At 41.1% G+C, this 23,948-nt stretch overlaps 1 protein-coding gene across 1 annotated transcript; it reads left to right on the top strand.

The window, feature by feature from the left end:
• Nucleotides 1–583: 583 nt before the first annotated feature.
• Nucleotides 584–23,473, top strand: clic4 (chloride intracellular channel 4). The gene is made up of 6 exons (XM_034675581.1): nt 584–988; nt 16,210–16,319; nt 18,651–18,776; nt 19,306–19,412; nt 20,512–20,693; nt 21,654–23,473. Exons 1-6 carry the CDS (start codon nt 920–922, stop codon nt 21,816–21,818), a joined length of 759 nt encoding a protein of 252 aa, XP_034531472.1. The 5' UTR covers nt 584–919; the 3' UTR covers nt 21,819–23,473.
• Nucleotides 23,474–23,948: the final 475 nt, after the last annotated feature.

The raw sequence follows: 23,948 nt of genomic DNA, 5'->3' as shown, positions 1-23,948 counted from the left end.
GTTTAATGAGGAGAATATATTTTAGTCTTTACGTGCCTTATCTATTTAAAAAAGAAAAGGGTTTCTTAAATACATTAGCACCGGTTAATTAGCCCTATATATCCGTGTATTGACAATTGCTTGTGGCTAACTTTTATGCTTGTCATTTGACAAGAACAGGATGTGTGAAGCAACTTGATAGTCAAAGGGGGGGGGACCTGCATATGATGTGGGGAGCCAGACCAAAATGGTACTCTTTGCAGATCTGCTTTACATAAATTCAATCAAATCTTTACTTTTTCATATCTTCCCAGTGCATTGGGTCCCGATACTGCTAGCCCAGGCCTGTGAAAGCTATACTTTTTAGTTCCTTTGGCTGACTTTTAGTGTCACAAAATGAACAATAGCAGGGAAAAACTAAACTATCCCCCCGTGAGGAATGTAAGTCGACGTTATTGACTTGGGTGATTTGAAAGGCGCCCAAAATAAAATGTATTATCATTATATTATTATTTATTTATTTATTTACTGTTATTAAGCTGCCACTTTCGGCCTTCCCAAACAGGAGACTCCCTCCTCAAGCCCTCCCACATTTCACATGTTTGCGCTTCTGATGACATCACAGCTTTAAGTATTCCCGTTGCTTCTCCCACGCGCCCTCATCACCGCTACTCCACCAGCATAAAGAGCCTCATGGTCCAAAGATGTTCCTGTAGCTTAGCTGGGTTTAAGTTCTGTGACACTGCTGCCGTCTTGTCTCCTGTGCTATAACAGACTTGAGCTGGTCCTCGCCAGGGTGAAGGGAAAAGAGAGAAAAAAAGCGCCTATCGAGCTTCAGTGCGAAAGAAGAGAGGTGGAGAACAGGACCAAGCTGAGTCCGGGCGTGGTAGCAGGAAAAAACTAACCTTTGTTAGCTGAACTTCAAATAGTAACTACAACAATGTCGTTGTCGGTACCGCAGAACGGAATAAAGGCGGATGACGAACCCGCAATCGAGCTTTTCGTGAAGGTAAGACCAACACATATCGCTTGGGAAAAGTTTGAAGTTTCTTTGTTTCACTGGTTAAACCAACATCACTGCACAGTGATGCGTGAGAGTACCTACTGTTTGAATTAGCATTGAAAGAAATATTGTGTACTCTTAAATTAAATAACCCTGCTTTGTCTTCTGTTTTTATAAAACGCTACGACCTATATAATGCTAACCTTACATTGGTGTCAAACCTGCGGGGTTAGCTTTAGGGAGCAAAAACGGTGATTTCTGATAGCTTAATTTGGAAATAAAATAGGTTGAGATCCTTAACCCTTCCCGTTACTGTGACCATGTGGAGCCCGCAGTGTCACAAGAAGGGCGGATGCAGTTGTGAGGGAAGGGGAGCCTGCCATGCTGAACGCTTGGCTAGCTAAGTCGTTTAACAAAAGCCCAGTAACATCACTGCAGCAGATTCTCTCCACACAACACTGCCTCACTTGTTGCTGTTGTATTTCCATGCGTACAAACTAAGATCTGTAACATATGTAGTAACTCAAAGTGATGGATCATGCGGGAGCCCATGCATTTGGTTCTATCTATCCATTTATAGATGCTGGAAATTACATTTCAGTGTTAAGTTGGGTGCTTGATCCCCTTGTGGTCACTATGACTGCAGTCCTGGACAGTTTAAAATGTAATTTACTTATAACCATGATACAATAAAAGAGAAAGCTGGATATTGGTACCCTGTGTTAGAACCGTTTTGCACTGGTGTAGCTCCCTAAAAGCATCTGGATTTAGATACTGTGATTGATTGGGCTTCATAAATGGACCTTACACTTATTCTTTTTTAGTATTGAAGTTCCTTAGTGCCTTCCCTGAAACTGAAATCTGTATCAAACTGCCTTCCCTGCCTATGGGGATGTTGAAGGGTTGTAAATGGCTGTTTTCCTTTCTTCAGCTGCCTGCTTCCAGGGCGGGAAAATGGCAGAAAATAAAAAGGGGGAGCTTTTGGGCTAGGGGGAGCTTGGGGGTCCTCATTTGACAAGAACAGGGTGTGTGATGGCATTACTGGACAGCAAAGCAACTTGATAGTCAAAGGGGGGGAAAACCTGCATATGATGTGGTGAGCTAGACCAAAATAGTACTCTGCAGATCTGCATTACATACATTCAATCAAATCTTTACATTTTTCATTGCATATCTTCCCAGTGCATTGGGTCCTGATACTGCTAGCTCAGGCCTGTGAAAGCTATACTTTATAGTTGCTTTGGCTTTGAATTGTGGTGACTTTTATGTTCTATTTTCACAAAAACCTCTATCCTATTTGGATTGCTCCTGTTGACCTATACTCAGGAGAAGACATTGATGGAGCTGGCCCCTGAGAGCAGAGGCAGACTAAATGGAAACAAACTGGCCAGCCACTTCTCTTGACTACCTCTTACAGCCTACAGAAGAGGTTACATCATCCCCTGGCCTGGAAGGGTTACACATGTGGCCAACTCTTCCTCTTTTGCCCCTCCTTCCCTGGACTGTGTGTGTAGCCTGTTGTGTGCAGACCAGACATTTCTTCCACTGTGAGCTCTGAACTTAGGTGGCTCTGTGTTCTGTGCCAGTGTCTGACATGTCTACATCTATTATGGATGCCGTTGTTCTCACTGTGCTGTGTTAAACACAGTCATGGGAGACAATGGACTGCCCACAGGTTGCCATAGGCACACTGTTCTGAGCCAGGCCTCTGGGAACAGCTGATAACGAACTGTGTACTCTCCACACACAACAGTGTTAGATCTGTTAGGGCGCTGCCACATATCAAAGCTCAAGCTGACTAATTATTTTTGTAGAACATTAGTTAACATAGTGTCTGAATGTTCAGGCTGAGCAATGTTTGCCTAGTAAAAACAGCTGACTGCTCCACGTTAGAGATTATTTGCCGATTAAGCAGATTGGGGTGTTTTTAGCAGCAGTTGTCCCATTGCTATGGGAACACTGATCATCTTTATGGGGTGGGGATGTGAGGTTTTATTGCTGTCAGTCGCAAATGAGCATGGTATAATGACTCTGTAATGTGAAAGATAGACCCTTGACCTCATCACAGTACAGCAGGTTAGATATTGTTTTGCTGATATGAGTAGTCGTATGTGCCTATGCACTGTAGAGATGGATTTCCAAGCATCCACCAATGTCTCTTTGACTTTGTACTAAAAAAATTGTTGAAATGGAAATAGGAAACCCTTTATCTGGTGTATTTATATGCTTTTATAGTGGGGAGTGGATCACTATTCTATGAAGATGCATATAATGACATTGAATTACATTTAAAATTTAAATAAGAATAAAAAAAGATTAGTATTTTTTTATTAGTAAATTAAAATTAAAATTAGTATTTTTAAAAGTTTTCTTTAATGTTTTAATTCAGTTTCTCAGCCATTAAAATCTACTCTGCATCAATCCAAGCATGCTGGTGAGTCATCCACCACCAGAGTGAGACCTTACTGTATGGCGGCTAGCAGAATATAAATGAATCAAGAGAAACAGACAGGCTTTATCTCTACTTGTGTATGCCTCTCTTAGCGGCAAGTGTGCCAAGGTCACACTACTGGTTGTGAAGCCTTCTGCTGCCTCCAGACTTCCATGCTCTTGCCAGCAGCAACAGCAGAGCCCGTGGGCATTTTGGAGAAGTGCTCTTAAGTCTGGTTGGCATAAGAACCCTGTCTATGTTTATGCTTGTCCTTGAGGATGACAATGCGATGGAAACCATGGCGACTGAATGCCAGAGAGATACCAACAGAGGCCACTTCTGTAGGAATGATCAGAGTCTGCATTGTTAGACAACTCTGTAAAACCAATTAATGATCAACCCAACGAAATGCATTCTCAGGTTTAACTATCTTTCCTCTCACTTGTTATATTCTGTTACAGTATGGTGTGTCCCACCATAATCTTTTTGATACACCAGACAGTTCTTTCAAGTGACTGGAAAGACTTCAGGGAGAACTGCACATTTCATATTGTGCTATCAGCTGCAACATGTGACTTATGCCTTGTGATATTCTGTTTTATGAAACACAATGAACCTTGTTCAATACTGACTGTGCTCCAGTTAATGCTGCTGCTTGAAATTACATGCATGGATGAAGTAAACTTGTATAGTCTTAACTAGTGTACAGTATTTAAAAGGTTACGTTGTGTTGGTTTGCATGTTGTATTTTAGCCTAAGATTATTGGGTATTGTGCCTCTTTTGATACAAACCAATCAATATAAATAGAGAAGTTTAGAGATAGACTGCTTAATGGTATTTTAAAATAAACAGCATCAGCCGATGCCTGAGCTCACAAGGCCAATTATGTTTGCAGACACTGCAGGCAGCCTCATCAGTGTGGCTGCTGTTGAGCAATGATAACCATAGACTGTATAGAAAATGGATGTAGTATCTGTGACGTCACCCATCTGTTCCTGAGTGCTGTTTTGAGCCAATCATCAGCAGGTACCATATTGGAAATGCTGAACACAACCAAACCTTGTCCAAGCTAGTGTGAGGTAAAGAGGCAGGCCTTCAGCCTTTTCACTAACAGCTACAGGGTGCCCGTCTGTAGATCAAGCCAGCCATGTCCTTATTTGGGCCAAACTTGTAAGTTTAATATCTTGGAAAATAAAAAAATTCGCCCCCCCCATACAGTGTGTGCGGATAGCTACTCAGACTTGAACCGTTTTTTTAACCAATAACAACAACAAAAATAATGATAATAATAATAATAATAATAATAATAATAATAATGTTTTTTATATATATATTGCTGCAAAGATCGTCTTTTTGAATGGGTGTGTATGTGGTTTTCCACACATAGATGCTCAATGAACTGCAGTTTTTAGCACTTACGCATGGGCTTCATATTTTAAGACCGAGTTTGCCGCTTGATGATAACGTCCTCTTAAATGGTAATACTTTTTTCCCATCTGTAATGACGGCATATCAAATCTGAAACAGTTGCTGGTTGGTGTTTAATATACATTCTGTTATGATTTATAGAAAAATGCAGTTTCGCATCTGACATAAATACCAGAATGTTCTGAAACCGATAGCATAACTCAATTTCATGAATTGAATCCATCTAAAAATCAATCTAAATGTGTTACAGGTGGATATGTACACCAATCCATTAGATTTTATGTTCATTAAATTATTGATAAAATACTGTATTAATCAAATGCAATATGCGCTATTGCCATTATAGATCAGCCAGTTTGACACCAGCAGTTGAAATAGGAATGTTGTTCTACCACTGGAGAAGTTTATGTTCCCCAAGTATAAAGTAATGCTGCAGTCAGCATCACGAGTTAGGGCACAATAGTTAATGAGATGTTGTTGTTGCAGGGAACTTTTTTTTACTGGAGAGTGAATTTGCCTTTCAGCATCTGGAGGACCTGTCTTAAATGTTACTGTCTGGTTGACTGACTTTGGACATTGGCCTGATCAAAACGTTGTAGAGGGGTTTTCCCCATGTGCTGTATTATTGTTAGGAGAGAATGTTTTGAAAGGTCAGTTTTGTGTTTGTGCCAGTAGAATAAAGACTGGTTGTGTTTATGTAATGAATAGAATCAGACATCCATATTTTGCTGGGAAAAGCTTGGTGTAATATGTCACAAGGAGGAAGAGCTGCTGGACCAGGAAGCTACTTGTTAATGAGGTATTTCTCCTGTGTGCTCAAGAACAGGATGCTCTGCCACCCTGATAGAGCATGGATCAGAGACTTCAAAGATTTGATCCTGAAGGACTCTTGTTGGTGCATGGATCTTTGTTTTACACATAGTGCTATACAGATTACTGCAGCAATTTTAACCTACCATATCAGAATACAGTGGAAAACAAGACCCTCTCTTTTCTGCCTCTCTGTTACATCATCCTCACTACCAGAAGAGCGCCATGACCCCTGAAAGGAGGAGAATCTTCTTGCTGGATACACATGTAACTCAATCAGTGTCAACATGATCCTGTCTGCTTGTGTTTCACGTTGCTGTGTTCCTCTTAGCAGTGAAGTGTATGTTATCCAAAGTGTGCTACCTGGCCAGGGAAGATAGGATGACAGTAAGGGTGTCCAAATCCTGATCTGAACTATCGGATCGGAGCAGCTCTGGGCGTTTTGGAATTGACCAGTGATCAGCATTTGAGCCGATAATCTCATCCGATCATTTACGTCCGCTGTGAACATAACTTGCAGCTGAAGGCTAACACGCGAGTGTAATTGAGCGTTCTGAGTTTGTTAAACCATGTGTACATAATGAGAAAATAATAAATGGGACATTGATGTAGAATTCAAGCCATGATTACAATTTTATTGTAGCACTCACATGTGCACCGCCAGACATGGCACAGAAAAAACCTCTGCTATATGCACAGACTGTGGTTCATAAAGGTGAAAACATAAACCAAACACAGGACAGTCTGTCACATAAGCATTTGCATCTTTGTGGCTAGCGGCAGCTGCTGTTCTCTTCCAGCATGTCCCTCCTAAACTAGCAGCAGCTGCCATTCTCTATACCGGCATGTCACTCCTAAAGTCCTGGCATCTGCCATTCTCTATACTGGCATGCCATTCCGTAGCTAGTGGCATGAAACCGGCGTGTTTCAAATCGATCTTGCTGTTCAAGATTCAAGATTCAAGATTCAAACGTTTTTATTGTCAATTTTCACTGTATATATGAGACATACAGGAAAAACGTTTCTCTCTTCCAGCTTTTAAATATCTAAAATTTAAATATAAAATACAATAAAATATAATAAAATACAGTATATAAAAACAGCCTATGTCAGCCTGTCACTCCTAATATTTACATTCTCCATCTTGCAGCCGGATGCTGCCATTGTGAATCACGCACTGTCTCGTGAGAGTTGCGTTCAGAGCAGCCTCGGATTTTAGCGTGCTGTAATGCATGCACACCAGTTTTGTGGGTCTCATACAGCAGAGCTTGTAAAACAGATTGAGTTTTACAACAATGCTAGCTGGATGATGTTAAATGGAATAAACATAAGACATATGTTATTTTTTTACTTACTTATTTTTGTTAAAGGAAAAAAAAAAGTGTGCAGCTCAACTTTCTTATCTCTTGTGCAACTATTATCTAGGCAAACACAAGTATCGGATCGGGACTTGGTATCGGCAAATATTCAATATTAAAAGATTGGATCGGATCAGGGGCTAAAAAAGCTGATCGGGACATTCCTAGATGAAGGCCATTTTTTTGACTCATCATCTCTTCATTGAGGTGCACAGAAGACAGAAAGTGTCCCAAATGTCAATCCAGACTTTGTTTCTCCTTGAATAGTAGTTGAGCACTATCAAGAAGTTAAACAATTACTTGTTTCACAATTATGGCTGGGCTCAATTTCCAGTACTTTTCAAAATTACATTTCAATACTGGTTTAAAATGCCACTCGAAATACATCAGGTAAAATGATCTACTATGCATATTAAGTCTGTTCTCATGCAAACCTTAAAGCTTAAATATGAGCCTTTCCTGGAGTGTGTTGATTTTAAGACTTAAAAAAACAGGAAGTATGTCTCCGAATGGACACTGAAATGAATTCTGAAAGGCAACAAAATAACCGGTTAACGCATATGCAAGCAAAGACTGTGTCCAGACAGACACACTGTCCGGCCACTGTTTGTGTGGCCATGGTACCGACATTTGCTGCCATGCATATCTGGCATATCTGGCATATGTGTTGTCACAGCATGCTGGCATTGTGTCGGTGCCAGGGGCTGGTTCACAGCTGTCTGGCTGCAGGGGTCATTTAGATTGAAGATTCTTTGTTTAGCCCTTTTTCTAGAGTTTTAGATACTTTAGACAAGATCATGCCAGTCTCCATGTTTTTCATATATGCAAACGTGAGGGAAAACAGATGTGTATATAGTTCATTATATAGCTTGTTGTTGTGTAAGACTCTTGAAACAACTGTCAGAGTGCAGGGTGATTGTTGGTTTATGCTGATCTCCCACATGGCTGTCTGCTCGGTCTATCCATCTTTTTAGATCTACATAAACCTTCACTAAACAGCCGTCCTGTTTCTTTGTAGAAATCTGAAACAGGCGCTTATCTTATCTTTTCTTCACTGAGGCTAAATACAGTATTTTAATATAATTAAGTTCAATTACATCAAGACTGTGTCATGATTATACATTAAGGCTCTTTGTAGGATTCAGTCTCCAACTTTCCACTGACGCTGGCGGCTCTGCACAGCGCTCATGTGCTTCCAACACAGTAGTCCTGTGTCTGACTGGAAGTCTTGAAGTTTCCACAGAGTGAAGTCAGCCTGAGTCAGAGCCACACCAGGGAAGTGATGGTGTTTCCATTTTCTAGTTAGATGTGACTGTACGTACACTCATCTGTCTGACAACAGTTACACACCTAGTCTGGCACTGCTTATTCAGACATAGAGCCTCTTTGGTTATGGTGAATAACATCGACTCTGTGTACTAAAAGCTGGCATTGAAGACCTGCTTGATTTCATATTCTTCTTCACTTATTTTTTTTGTATTTCCTGTTTTGTATTTGAGTTATAATCGACAAAGTTGGAGACAAATTTACATTTTGGAAAACGTTTGAATATTTTTATGAAACAAAATTACGCTAGCAAAACACACTTACCAAGGCCAAAACAAATTAATGTTTAAGAAAACAAATTTACAAAATCAGAAACAATTTTACAAGTGAGGGAACATTTCTACCACTCCCGAAACAAATTTTCAAATGGCAGATTCTGAAGGAAAAGGAATGTTCAACCAATTTTCAAAATAAATGACGCCTGTAATATGAAAGTGTGCAACAGCTTGAAAATTAATATATAGTTGACATTAACAACCTTGTTTCCACTTAAATATTTTGATTCAGACTGATAAGAGAACACCTCAAAATGTGTTCCTTCCAATCACAGCTATATCTGATTTGGAATTTCAAAATACATATTGTACATTTCCAATGGTTTTTATTTTGAATTTCCAAATCAGATATAGCTCTGAACACATTTTGTGTTGTTCTCTTTTCAGCCTGAATCAAAAAAATGTAGTGGAATCAGAGTTGTTAATGTCAAATATATATTGATTCCTTAGCTGTTGCACATTTTCATAATACAGACGTCTTTTATTTTGAAATTCGGCATATTCCTTTTACATTTGTAATATTGTTTTAGGACTGGTCAAAATGTTCCCTCGCTTGTAAAGGGGTCTCTGATTTTATAAATTTGTTTTCTTAAATGTTAATTTGTTTTGGACCCGGTAAAAGTTTTTTGCTAATATTATTCTGTTTTATAAAATGTGTTCCAAAATGTAAATTTGTCTTCAACTTTGTAAAAGTGTTTCATCCTTTTGTTAATTTGCATTGCACTTCCCAGCCACATTACCAAATAGATGCTAGTGATTATGGAATAGTATTTTGGCTTAAAATGCTCATCCCTACTTGAAATGATGTCATGTAAACATTATAATGAATCAGCAGCTTAAATTGTGTCATTTGGATGTAAAAGCCTTTTCCCTGTACTGTCATATTAATAAACCAGGTACCTCTGTCTTGGTAAACTAGCCTGCTGTGAGTTTAACTGCTCTGTCTGGACACAGTCCTAACCCCAGCCCAGTCTGTGTACTTGTCCAGCTAACAGGGAGAGGCGTTGCTATGAGGTTACCATGGCTGCCAACTCTCAAACGGACATTCCTGCTGTGTGTCATAGCAGGAGGAGGGAGGCTGCTTGAAACATCGTCAGTTCCTTATTCGGTCAAAGTGTGGCTTGAACTTGCTGAGCAGCCCACCCAATTTAGAAAATGAAGTGTGTTGGGGAGGGGAAGGAACGGGCCTCTGTGTTGCTAAATTTAGACCGTGAGCCAAGACTAGGAGGACCGTGCCCAGCCAGAACAGGATCCATTGTCCCTCTGTACTTTAACTGTAAACTCACACCACCAACATCCACACCACACAACATCAAGGACAATGTAGGGATACTTATGAGGGCTTTAAGTCTTAGTGAAGTATTAGTATGTATTTAATGAGTGTTAGAATTTGAGATGAGTTTATACACCTGTTAGTTACATTTTCATTGGAATGAATGTGTGCAGTGGCAATCTTTAACTGTGTACATGGCGGTTTAATCAGTCTAATTTAATTTAATTTAATTTGAGTTAATTGATTAGGACAATGCACATTAATCAACATTTCAACAGTGTGCCTCAATGTAAATATGCCGGAGTTAGCACAATAGCTAAATTGAATCAGTAGTCCTAAAGCAGGTACTCACATAAAACATAAGACAACAAGATTTAAAACTACAGGATGTCACAAAACAGTTAACAGGACACTACACAAACTGACTTACAAACAGATTCTACATACAAAATGTTTGTGACATTATATATTTATCAATCAACAAACTTAATCTCAAGATGCTTTTGCAAACATAGCACTCTATGTTAAATTATTAACAAAGACCCAACATCAAGACAGGATAAGACCCAGTCCCCTCTTACTGACAGGCCTTGATCTTATCTCATCTTTAATCCACCATGAGCATTGCACCTTGCAGTATTTAGCTCGTTACAGTGGCAAGGAAAAACTTATTTTTAACAGGTAGAGACCTCGAGCAGAACCAGACACATGTTAGACAGACATCTGCCTCGACCGAGTTGGGGTTGGAAAGAGGGAGAGGGAGAGAGGGAGAGGGAGAGGGAGGGAGAGGGAGGGAGAGAGAGAGAGGGAGAGAGAGAGAGAGGGAGAGAGAGAGAGAGAGAGAGAGAGAGAGAGAGGGAGGGAGAGAGAGAGGGAGAGAGAGAGGGAGAGAGAGGGAGAGAGAGAGGGAGAGAGAGAGAGAGAGAGAGAGAGAGAGAGAATCGTGTTGAGAAACCTTTATTATTCCTGATATGTGTCATGTTGGTCCTTACATCAGTGGCTTATTAGTGATGATAGGGGACACATTATAGAGTCATGGCTGTATGTGTGTGTGTTTGGGGAAAGTGTTTTAAATGCAGCATGCCCCCCCTTGCTGACTGAGGTCTCATTGTACTGCTTTGGGGCCATGCCGTCCAGGACACTGACTCCTAGATAACATCCGATTTGAGCATGACTCACCCTCCGCTGAGCAGCTGTGTGTGTTTGGCATTAAGTAAACAGGCATCTGTTGACTCATGGTCAATCCACTAAGCCTAAATAAAGCTCCAGAGTCTGTTAACAGGAGTCTGCTCATGCCACTTCTGTGGCCCAGACATTGTTTCACATCTGGGGAAAACGTATCCTTAAAAGGATGGTGCGACTTTGTGCAACAGGAGTTGGAATAGCAGGCGTCTAGCTTGGCACCTGAACCCAGCTTGTGTATGAACTGAATTGCAGGTTAACTTGTTGGAAAATGTTTTTTAACTGATGTGCCTCTCCTTATAAGGCCCAATTTGAAATAATTTCAAACCTCCCTGGGGGGATTTTATTGGGGTGTTTCTTTTTTCCTCTAAGCTAACTGGTAAAATGCCTGAAACTCTACAAACAGAAAGTGCTTTGTGATGCTGTGTAGAAGGTTCTCCAGAAGCCCCTTTGTGAATGCCACGCTGTAATGGTGGCACCCTGGAAAGTGTTAGAGGTAAAGGAATACAATGTTAGTAGGACTGTGATAAAACTTTCCAAACTAGCTTTGGGGCTTCATATTAACATCTAGTTTGTTTTTCTTTTGAGTCAGTCTCTTGGTTGCTACTTCAAAATGGTATTTACCTAAATTACAGCTGAAGAACACATCCCTCCACGTTGATGTAGGGAAACGTAGGGTAGGAACTTCTTCAAAGTGAAGCAGTTTACGTGCCACAGCATCATCATGTAAACTAAACAAAGCACCCTCTTCGATGGGAATTACAGGACATTTCTCAAATAGTTTCTCCCTCCTCCCCAAATGCCCAACCCCCCAGTAACTCCACAAAGGGGCCCAGGATAAGGGGGAAGGGATAAAGAAGGAAGAAGAAGAATCAAGCAGCATGCCCGGCAGCCCTCTGCCTCTAAAGCCCCTCCTCCTCCCTCCACTTAAAGCATCTATTACCACTTGTTGTTTGGCATGTCCATTAGCACTACTTGTAGTCCTTGATTCACTCCCTGTTTCCTGTAATACCTCTCTCTTTAGCTGTGTGTCTCTTTTTGTAGCAGAACTGTGCTGTAACTGTCTTTGGCGCAGCAAGAGTCTGCTCTGCTGCAGACTCCAGAGGGTAAGGCCTCTGCTCCAAAGAGAAAGAAGAGTGTGAAATGTCTTTCACAGCTGCGGTGGCCTTCTTCATGGCCCCTTGAGACAAAGAACTCAAAGATGAACTAAGATTGGAAGCAGCTTGTTATAGTGAAGCACAGAAAACATCTTTTTAGATTAACTGGTGTAGAAAGACAGCTTGTGTTACCTGTGAATTGCTTATCCTCTCCATGCTCATGTCCCTACTGTCTATGTTGTATGTGTCTGGCCATTACCATGGGAACTGTTTTCGGGGTGCATTACCACCATTGATTCAGAGCTTAATTTTTTTCTGTAGGTGTAGCGCTGTAGGGAAAATGGCGTAATCATCCATTGATGTCTGTCTGATCCCCTCAGTTTCAGTCTAGTCTGGCGTTTGCCATGATACCTCTACCAGCAATCTTTTTTTCACCAGCTTTATATTAGAAATGAATCATGTTGGGTGAAAAGAGGACTTTCATTTGCTGAACAAAAGCAGTGTTCTAATCCAAGCTTCTCAGATATTGAATGGGGCGGTGGAGTGGTTGGGGAGGGAAGGCTCAGTACAATGGGAGCCTGCAGGCAGATCAAACAGAGCCATCCCACTGGGCGTCACACAGAGGACAACAGCAGCCAGGCTGTCCGCACAAGCAAGGAGCTGCTGCACTGGCTGAACACAAGAGGACAAAGTCCACTATTGAAAACAGTTCACAACTTGCCTCTCTGATCCCAGAGCTAATTTTGGAGGCAGATGTTGGGCTAGGAGTGTGGAAAAAAGTGCACTCATGTATGTCTTTTGCATCATCATTAGAAATGCTAAACAGATACAAAAGGTAACAGAGGTCCTTCAGTGATGAAATGCTGAATTGAGAGGTGCATTCCATAGAGGCAATACTTGAATGACCTCTATGTATGTCCTTGTGAATAGATGAATAAGCTGCATTCTTTTTGGGCCTGCCTTGCCTTGAGAAAGGTATACCTCAACAGCAGGTTCACACAAAGCAACATATCTCTTCATTAAGTGATGTGTTTAAGAAGGATCATTTTCATTCTTAGAAACCAGGGATAAAACAGCGTTTTCCAGTGATGGCTCTCAGTTTTGCCATCGGGTTGTTCATAATAAGTTAGTCTTTCTTGGAGCAGTGCCCTAGTCAGCATATCTGATTTCATTAAGATACCGCTCAAAGCTCAGTTGATCAGATTAGATAATTATTCTGGCCTCTGATGTAGAATCCAGACCATATTTGTCCTTTGCCTCACCTTCCACAAATCCATAAAAGGCTGGGAGTTGAGCCCGGTGAAGGATAATTTAGAGTTTGAGAATGTGTGTGTGTGTGTGTGTGTGTGTGTGTGTGTGTGTGTGTGTGTGTGTGTGTGTGTGTGTGTGTGAGTGTGAGTGTGAGTGTGAGAGAGACAAAAGGCGCTTTTCGACCAGAATCCGGAACTAGGGACTGGGTTACCAGAACTACGTGCATTTCGACCGGTGGACCCAGGGTCTAAATTTATTTTTAGTATTTAATGACCGTCTTATGACGTTCATGAGGGATGCATCCAACTGAAAGTCGGCAGTTAACTGGGTCGTGGTTTAAACCAAAACACCGGCCAATCTGTGCCACAGCTTTTCAAGTAAAAAAACATTTCAAAGCTCGCACTTATCACCTCTCATGTTTTGATTCAGTGAATCCATCTGTGATGAAATATAGCACAATCTAAAACAGCGCAAGCTGAGTCTCTTCCATGCTAACAGGCTAACTGTTGTGTTGCTCATAATGATACCTGCCTGCCCGTCTGCTTTTATGGTGTCATTTGTGATGAATGGCATTCGTCTTTGTTTTACTGCGCTCTACTGGTCTGTTGGTGTACGGATTTTACCTTTTTTGCCTGACATGCAAAATCTACCCGGGACTTCAGCCCACGGTTGAAACCCAGACAACAATAGGGGCACAGAACCTTTTAGTTCAGGGTAAAGTAGTTCTGGGGGCCAAAAGACTGGAACGCTTGGGCAAAATGCACCTAACGGATGCTTTTTCACCAGCAACTTTTAATTCCAGGAACTTCTCTGTAAGGAACTACATTTTTCCTGTAGCCTTTTGTTGTCTGGGTTTCCACTGTAGCCTGAAGTCCCGTGAAGATTATGCAAATCAGGCCAGCGATGTATGAAGAAGCAATAGAGGTAATTACACTACACCACCAGGCCAGTAGAGGGCAGTAGGAGGAAGACAAAAGCCACACACATGATGATGACATATAAGGCAAAAGACATTGGCATTGTCATGTGCAATCAAGCGGCAACCTCCAGTCTTAATAATATGAAGCGCATGCAGAAGTGCTAAACTGCAGGTCATGGAGCGTCTGCTTGAGGCTGGCTGCAGAAACACCGGAAACCACATACACACTCATTAGAAAAAGACGATCTTTGCAGCATTAGTAAACATGTTTACAGCCTGGTTCAAAAAATGGTTTAGGCCTGAGTAGCTAATTTCTCTATCGGCACACACTGTACAGGGCAGTGAATTATTTAATAACGCTGTATTTTAAAGGCCCGCCTCTTTACCTCACACTAGCTCGGACGAAGTTTGGTTGTGTTCAGCATTTCAAATATGGCACCTGCTGACAATCGGCTTCAGAACAGCGCTAAGGAACAGATGGGTGACATCACGTTTAGTACGTCAATTTTTTATACAGTCTGTGTGTGCAACATAACAGCTTGTCTTATAGCATGGATGGGCAGTTTTTGATTGTGCTTGGTTGCATTGTAAACATTTGTTGAATCAACACTTTGAGGGGGACAAGTGCTAGTGGGAAAGCAGATTCAAAACACCTTAAATGCTCAACTTAGGGTGAAAAAACAGATTTTGAAGGTCACAACAGAGATCAGCTGGTGGTCTGATTTAATGTTCCCTGTTGACTTGTGACTGCCAGTTGGATGCATCCCTCCCAAATGGCTTTAGATATATATTCTTCTGCATTAAAATGAAAAACTAGGATGCATTCCTGAACACTTTGTTTGTGTTTCAACAGCTATTGTAAACTCGAAAACCACTGTTAGCTGAAGGAGTCACTCTTCAAACTGGAATAAAAACAATGCGGCTACTTTGCCAATCAGAAATGTTTAGCATTGCAGGCCCCACCCCCCAAAAGTTACTGGATCTTTGGAAAGTATTACTCCCCAGAGCAGGAACTTTTCAAGAGGTAGATCAGCTATCCCAGAACTACATTTAGACCCTGGTTCCTGCTGTTCAAAAGCACAGAAATCCCCAAAAGGTCCCTAGTTACTTTGGGGAAGGTTCAGCTGTTAAAAGTATCTAAAGATGGATGGAGTAGGCATCTCTGACAGTTCGCAGCACCCTCCATCAACATTTCTGTTTAGCATTATGTGTGTGAAATCCAGCTGTCATTACCTTATCTCCATGGAGTGATCCAATTTTGATGCTGTTGTTTTAAATGTTTGCAATTCCTTTTCCAAACTCAGCCCGTTTTCAGTCTGGCACTGAGCGATGAGTATTAATTTGCTGGACACACACTGCTGATACCCCATTCCTGCTGCCGCCATTCAGTTTTGTGTTTGTGCAATGTAGCAAAAGAGCAAACAAGAGGCTTGGTTATTCTTAATCACACCAGACGTCTCCTCTTACAGCATGCTCTTAGACAGTAGTTGTACAGATTAATGGAGGCCGAGTGTGCTGAGGCATTTAAACCAAGGAGGTCAGCTCTTCACTCTTTCTTTCCTGACTACTTTAGCCTTTTTGAGGGCAGCCTGTAATGTCTATAGAAGAGTCCTTGTCTGAAATGGGCCCTCTTTGGATGAGTGTAGTAAAATGCTCTAGTTCATAAATGGTGCTACAAAGATGTGATCTCTACCACGATTGCTATCTAGTGTTTAAGCTTCTGATCATTTAATCTGTGATGGCCCAACCTGTGCTTACTGGATGGACCACTTAAGATAGAAACAGGTGCCACTGTGTGCACACTCAGTCTTCAGGCTTGGCGCCTGTTTTATACTGCTTCTCCTATGCTAACCTGCTATCTGTCTGTTTATTTAAGGCGGGAAGTGACGGAGAAAGCATTGGGAACTGCCCCTTCTCCCAGAGGCTCTTCATGATCCTGTGGCTCAAAGGAGTTGTCTTCAATGTCACCACAGTGGACCTTAAGAGGTGGGTCCTAGCTCCATTTCCCCGGCTCCTCCCAGTCCCCTGTCCCCTTTTCCCTGTCCCCTTTTCCCTCATACTCCTCTGCTGAATCAGACGAAAAAACTATCCCTCTCTGTTTCTGCCTTTTGATAGACTGCTCGATCTTTCCTTGGCATTTTCACTCTGTAACGCTTTGATCCAACATCACCTCTAACACACTCAGTGCTTCCCTGCTGCTTATTTGGTTTTCCCATGACCCTTTCCCAGGCTGGAGGAGATTGGAGTAAAATAAACATGCAGACTCTAGAGAGACTATTTAAGGTTCTTCACTAGCTTACTTCCTGCCTACATTTTAGTAGGAAACATGTTATTTTTCAACCCTGGGATGAAAAAACTGGTGATCATCTACAATTTTAAGTACAACATTGCTTTTTTTTCTCCCATTTGCAAGCCAACTTGCTTTTCACATGTGGATACCAGAAGCTCTTTACCAAACCCACTATGTCTTCTGTGTGTATGATTCATCTAAATGCCCTCTTGAGGCTTTTTCCACGAATGCAGGACATGCAAATGCCAGATTATTTTCAGGCATGGTCAGTACCTCTGGTTTATATGGTCTTCTTCATCAAATGTATTTGACTTAGAGATTTCCAGCTGGAGCACTCTCCTGCTTACAAAATATGACTTTAACCCTGTAAACGCTGTGCCTTTTTAGAGGAATGAAGATGGCTCTGTTTGACTACAGATTCGATTTTCATACATGCCAGCACATTTAAAATGAGGGTGTGGTTTGGGGTTTATTTGCATGGCAAGTATTTGCATTTCCAACATTAAACAAAGCTTGCTGATATCCTGTAAAAGTCTATGGAGGATGTCCGCCTACTTAACTGGAACTGTTTGCCCCTTGTTCCTCAAACAACCCTTTGTTCAGCTGGAGTGACTGCTAAGTGCCTCAAGTTTTATGTCTTTCAAGAGCAAAAGGGGGTTTAAACTTTAAGTTTTCCATTCTATGTAGTGTCTGTATTATTGACCGTGTACTGCAAAAGAAGGCATGTGTTTGCCCTATTTATAGCTCTTTTATGGCTGTATTTTAATAGAAGAGTATGTTGTGCTGGACAAAAGATGACAAGATGACATCATTGCCCTGAGTTGATATGTTTTAAACACAAAGTCTCTCTTAGGTGGGCGCTATTGTGTTAATATTTTTTTTTTGTTTGTTTGTTTTAAGTCATATTTTCTGGCCGGTATGCAGTGGACGGAGCAAGAAACTGGGAGAGAGAGTCGGGAACAAAATGCAGGAAGGGGGCCACAGGCTGGAATCAAAGACAGGGGAGCACGACATAAACACTAGGCCAAACCAGTGCTGCTTCATTAAAAGCCTATGGTTCTCAAGGCAATATGCTATCCAATCCACTCCTTAGTAATGTCATTGAGTGAGGGTGCCACTTCCCCTTGGCATGCCAGAGAGTTGAAGTTATTTCCTGTCTTTTGTGCCCTCAGATGCCTTGACCCAAACTTCAGCTACCAGTGCAAACATTGTCAGATCCTTGACCATTAAAGAGCCTCTGTGACTGTTGTTGATGCTAGTAACATAAGATCAAAGTCGATTCACAGTGTCTGCTGGCTTACACCAATACATTAGGGTGAGTTGTTGAGACTCTGCTGTGCGATATGGGCTGTAACCATCTGGGTTCTACAGATTTCACAAGTCAGTGTTCACACCTCTTAATCAGCACATGCTCATTTGTGTTGTTATGTCGGTGGGGTCTGCCTGCCAGAGACATCTGGTACAAAATGTGCTGGATCGAAGGCTGCATCGAGGAAATGACACACAAACATGCTCATGGAGACAGACAAACATGTAGTTAAAGATATCACACTGTGAAGCTTTAGTAGGAGGAAAAAAAACGTTCTACTGTGCAGTGGGCTGTCATAGAGCAGCAGACTCTTTCGATGTTTGAATTATCTGAGATGAATAAACACGTAGCTGCTACAGACGTGCCAGACTCCAACAGCAACTGCTACTACTAATATTACTATCCATCTCTTCACTATCATCACTCTCTCTCTCTTATTCTCCTCTATTCCTCTTTCCAACCCCAACTCAGTCGAGGCAGATGGCTGTCTAACATGAGTCTGGTTCTGCTGGAGGTTTCTGCCTGTTAAACGGAAGTTTTTCCTTGCCACTGTAACTAGTTAAATACTGCGGGGTGCAATACTCATGCTCATGGACTAAGACGAGATAAGATTGAGTCCTGTCAGTAAGAGGGGACTGGATCGTACCCTGTCTGTAAGTTGGTCTGACTTAGCTGTGTTTTCTTCAGTTACTAAAGTTGCCCCATTTGTCTTTCACAGGAAGCCTGCAGACCTCCAGAACCTGGCCCCAGGCACACACCCACCCTTCGTCACCTTCAATGGAGAGGTCAAAACTGATGTCAACAAGATTGAGGAGTTCCTTGAAGATGTCCTCTGCCCACCAAAGTAAGTACTTCTCACCTCTGTAGCAAATCTAACAGCACAATGTTTGCCTCTAAGTGCTAAGAGTATATAGCATAGTATATAGTTTACTTACAATATGGCTCCTGCCTATCTGGAATCCCTCGTCCAGGTCTCGCCCACTGTTCTTTGTCAATATAAGGTGCCTGCGATTCAAGCCACTAGCCAGACTCTTCTACTTTGGAATGAATTACCCAACTCCATTAGAGCCACGGAGTCTCTCTCTACCTGTGAAAGACCAAGCTCTTTCGGGAACACATAATCACTAATGCTAGGCTCTTTTCCCTAAGTAGTACCTAGTGATGGAATGAGTTATTCAATTATATTCATCCCACTACATCCCATTGTACATTTGTGAAAACTTTTGAGACCTAGCTCTTTGTGAGGAAAAAATTGTGCATTTTGTTGAACTATTACAAGTGAGAAATGCTGTATACTACAGACCATTAACCTTTAACTTATCTTTACATACGTACATTATCCTTTGTTTATGTGTGTCTATGCTTACCTGCAGGTTTATCAAGCTTGGCGCAAAACACCCCGAGTCGAACACGGCTGGTATGGACATCTTTGCCAAGTTTTCAGCATACATTAAGAACTCAAAACCAGATGGAAATGAGGGTAATTACATTTATAAGTCTTACACACACACACACACATGCACACGCACACACACACACACACACACACGCACGCACGCACGCATGCACAGACACACGTGATTTGACGCACAGCTTATGTGCAAAGATATCCTTCTGGTTGTTAAGGGGGACTTTTCTGGTTGCTTGGTGACATTGGAAGCCCTACCCTGATTGGTGCATTACAGCCTCAGTGGGTAACACAGAGCTTTTGTTCAGCTGCTTCTATCTTCGCTGTCTCACCTGGAGCTCTCTGAAACCACAGAGCAGCTGAACCTGAGAACAGACAAGTGCTTTTGATGTCATCCTTCTGCTTTCAAATCTCTGCAGCCTGAACCTTGCCCAAGAAAGGTCATTTCTCAACAGATTGATTAATAAATATGAGAGATATATAGACTATTGTGTCACTGATTCTGATACAATTTGGGATTATTTTCCTAGAATAATTTTTATTGTATTTAAAAAAAATACCAAAACCATGTCATGTTTTAGTTGGCTGTTCTCTCCCCTGGGAAAATATTGAACCATGGTGAGCTGGATGTGAAATCCAAGGCTGTGTCAACAGTCTGAGGCTGAATTGTAAGGGTGAATGATAAGTACTCTCCAAGTAACAGCAAAAGTCTATTCTGGAACTGCCAAATCATGTGTGCAGCACATTCATGTCATATTTTCTACAATAGAAGGAGTGGTTAATGAATAATCCTCAAATAGAATAGATGGGTAGATAGCCAGATGTGTTACACGGTACCTGTGCAGTCTATTGAAATCTGTAGTTGGCAATGAGCTTCTGAAAGGTAGAACATGTAATTTGATATTATTACAGTATTTCACCACACTGAACATGCTTTGTATTAGATGTTGCATGTGTTCATAAGATGTCTGTAGTAGTTGCATCATGATGAAAGGCTGCCCTCTTGTGGTTTATCAGCATAGAAGTGTAGAAGCTTCAGTAGAAGGACTCTCGAGAAGCCATGATTTTGAACAGTTCCAATTATATTATTTGCACATTCTGAATATCTACAGTTGCTGAACTTGCATTAAAACTATGTGTTTTGTACAATATGTCTTGTGATTCTTTGTAGCTTTGGAGCGTGGACTTTTAAGGACACTGCAGATGCTGGACGTGTACCTCCGCTCACCGCTGCCTGATGAGATTGACCACCACAGCCTGGAGGACATCAAGGCTTCCACCCGCAACTTCCTGGATGGTGATGAAATGACCCTGGCTGACTGTAACCTGCTGCCTAAGCTGCATATAGTGAAGGTGAGCAAAATATGTAAATGGTACAGTGGACAGTGTTTTTTGGAAGTTATTTTGGGCCCATGCAATGATTTCCAATATGGGTCTGTTTTTAATTCAGTGCTGCCTGAAGGCCGTCTAGCCGTCCAGTATTGGTTTTGGCCGTGTCCTTTTTTTTTTCGCAAAGATTTCTTCAGATTCTCTGAATCTTTTTATGATATTTTGTACTGTAGCTTATGAAATTCCCAAATCCTTTCCAGTTTTACATTAAATTGAGGAACATTATTCTTAAACTGTTGAACTATTTGCTCACACAATCTCTCACTCAGTGGTGAACCTATTCTTTACTTCAAGTGACTCGGCCTGTCTGGAATCCCCCTTTTATACCCTGTCGTGTTATCAACCTTTTGCAAATAAACCCAATTGGTTAGGGTTAGGATGTTCCTCCAAGTGTTTGGTTTTATTTAGCATTACACAACATTTTCAGTGCTTTATTGTCCCTGTCCTGACACTTTTGAAATGTGTTGCAGGCATTAAATTTAAGTTGAGCATATATTTTTATAAAACCATCTGTTTTAAAATTTGCTTTGTTGCCTTTGCATTATTTTCAATTAAATATAGGGTTTAAAAGATTTGCATGCATCAAAATCTGTTTTATTAACATTTTGCAGTGTTTGAAATTTTATGGTATTGGGGTTGTACAAAAGTTAATTATTTACTTATTGTAGTAACTGTCAGGAGATTAAAATGTATACATTTTTATTTTTAGCACATTTTAATAACTATCTTTTAATGCTTCAGAAATAGATTATGTCCCTTACAACAGCCTCTAAGGGTTAGATTTGTAAGTTTTGCATTGAAGTAACACTATAAACAGCACGACTGCCCTTTTTGAGGTCATGTATAAAATCTATATTATCTATATTGTTGGTGCTCTCAGTTTCTTAGTTGGGTAGATGTCTAACTTCTGATAACTCCCTCCAGGTGGTGGCTAAAAAGTACAGAGGCTTTGACATCCCCAAAGAGATGACCGGGATCTGGAAGTACCTGAACAATGCCTACGCACGCGAGGAGTTCACCAACACTTGCCCCAGTGAAAAAGAAATTGAGATAGCTTATGCAGATGTAGCCAAGAGGCTGGTCAAATAAGCTCCTCTTTCCCTGATCCTTCACCCTCTGTAATTTCTGCCTCCCCACACCCCTACACCTCTACCCCCTAGCACCCGGGACTGATGTGCTCATCCACGAGAAAGAAAAAACTCTGGACTTATTTTCCTTCTCTCCTCATCCAGAGCAAACCCCAAATGCATGAACCTTTGCCAGCCTTTTGTTTTTCTCCCATTCCACGATTCAGAAAAGGTTAACTTTCTTTGCTAATTGCTTCTGTTTTTTCGTTTTCTGATGAATGTGACATGATGAGGCCACAAAGAAGCAGCCATCCATGTATCAGAGCTTATCAATGTTGGGAGCCACAACTCACACTCCCTGATAAGTGACCTTCAAGCAGACCCTCTCTCTGCTGCTTGCAGGCAGAGGGTTACAACCTGTCGTTAATTTTCTGTTTGCTGTTTGTTATTGAAAAAGCTATTTCAAGAATTTCTATAAAACAACACTGAGAAGCATTTTTCTGTCTTTTGGCTTATTAAGAGGCATTGTAAACAGTGTTGAAGCTTCAGTGTTTTAGGCTTAAGTGTTTGACCGGTTAAGAAGAAGTTGAAGCTCATCCAAACCTGAGTGGTTGACATATCAAATGAGAGATACTTTATTTTACTGTTGAGCTAAATCAAATTAAGTGTAACTGCAGGTAGAGCTACCTGGTATCCATGCTATGATTTTCTCATCGCCTCATATACACAACCGTCTTGTAGCTTAGCTCAGTAGAATGGTAGGGATTTTCTTGTACCGGCTGCATAAGTAACAACTCAGGAATAATCTAACCTGGGGTCTAAGATATATTCAACAGTATGTAGCTAACAAATCAGCATAAGATGGTGTTCAGACATATGTTAATCACCACGTTGCCATATAGATACTTAGAGATTGAACGGCACAAAATAGCACGCTGACTCTTTCTTTTCATATGACGCATACAAGAAAGTCTTCACTTGGTTGTGCTGACTGTAGCATTTTGGATTACTTGTGAATCAAAAAGGGGCACATTATTCTGGTCTCACTGTGGATAGGATAACTCCAACACCTCCAAAAGAAACCACATGTTTCCCCTGCTTCTCTCTCTATAGCCTACAGAATAAAGGAGGAATGCAGCACCAGAAAAAATGACAAGAAGAATATTTATGACACAAGGAATCAAAAAAGAGTAGCAGTGAAATGAATTCCCTGGTCTGATTCCACCCCTGTTCAGTATGTAGACTGATCCTTAAGGTAGCGAATGTATGTTATGAAACAGTAGCTCCAAAAGTGCTTTAATGCAGATAAAGCAAAACATGTTTGAATTTCTGTGGAATGCCATGTTTTTCAACATTTGTTATAAAACAAATTTGATAAAAGGAATTGTAAATATTTTTGTTCTGGTTGCTTTAAATTCAATGTTCAATTTTTTTTTTTTTTTTTTTACATTTCATCAAATTGTGTGGAAAATGGGTCATTTCTTAAGAACTTGGAATCAATCCAGGACAAACCATTTCCACATTGCCTTACTTGTTTTCCCTCTGCAGAAGTTTTGCAAGAGGGTTTTTTTAGATCATTTCATTACAGCATGGGTGTGTAAAAAGAAGATATCCACGCTTTGTCATGGCTTTTTTTTTAACAAGAATGACTGAAATAAAATTAACTTCTTATTGGCACTCTGACTTGTGATTTTTGGACATTTCGATTTCCTTACCTACAGCTGCAATTTAGTCCCTGCATTCAACAACCCTTACATTGATGTGATTACAAAACTACTCTTGTAGAAAAGGGGCTTATCATATTGTCAAGCCTCTTTCTTTAGCCTTCAATCTGTAACTTAAGCAAGTGTCCACCTCGCAGTATTTAGCTAGTTACAGCGGCAAGGAAAAACTTCCTTTTAACAGGCAGAAACCTCAAGCAGAACCAGACTCATGTTAGACAACCATCTGCCTTGACCGAGTTGGGGTTGGAACGAGGGATAGAGGAGAATAAGAGAGAGAGAGCGAAGATAGTGATGGGACGAATAGTAGTTGTAGTTCCAGCACGTCGCAGCTGGAGTCTGGAAAGTCTACGGCAGCGACTCAGAGGAACCTACGAGACAAGGGCACTCAGGGACTCCAGAAAGGTGGTTAGTTAGTTAGTCACTTTCAA

The sequence above is a fragment of the Notolabrus celidotus genome, chromosome 22, assembly GCF_009762535.1.
Source record: "Notolabrus celidotus isolate fNotCel1 chromosome 22, fNotCel1.pri, whole genome shotgun sequence".
Lineage (NCBI taxonomy): Eukaryota > Metazoa > Chordata > Actinopteri > Labriformes > Labridae > Notolabrus > Notolabrus celidotus.
The sequence above is the reverse complement of the archived record's forward strand: the minus strand, read 5'-3'. Positions and strand labels throughout refer to the sequence as shown.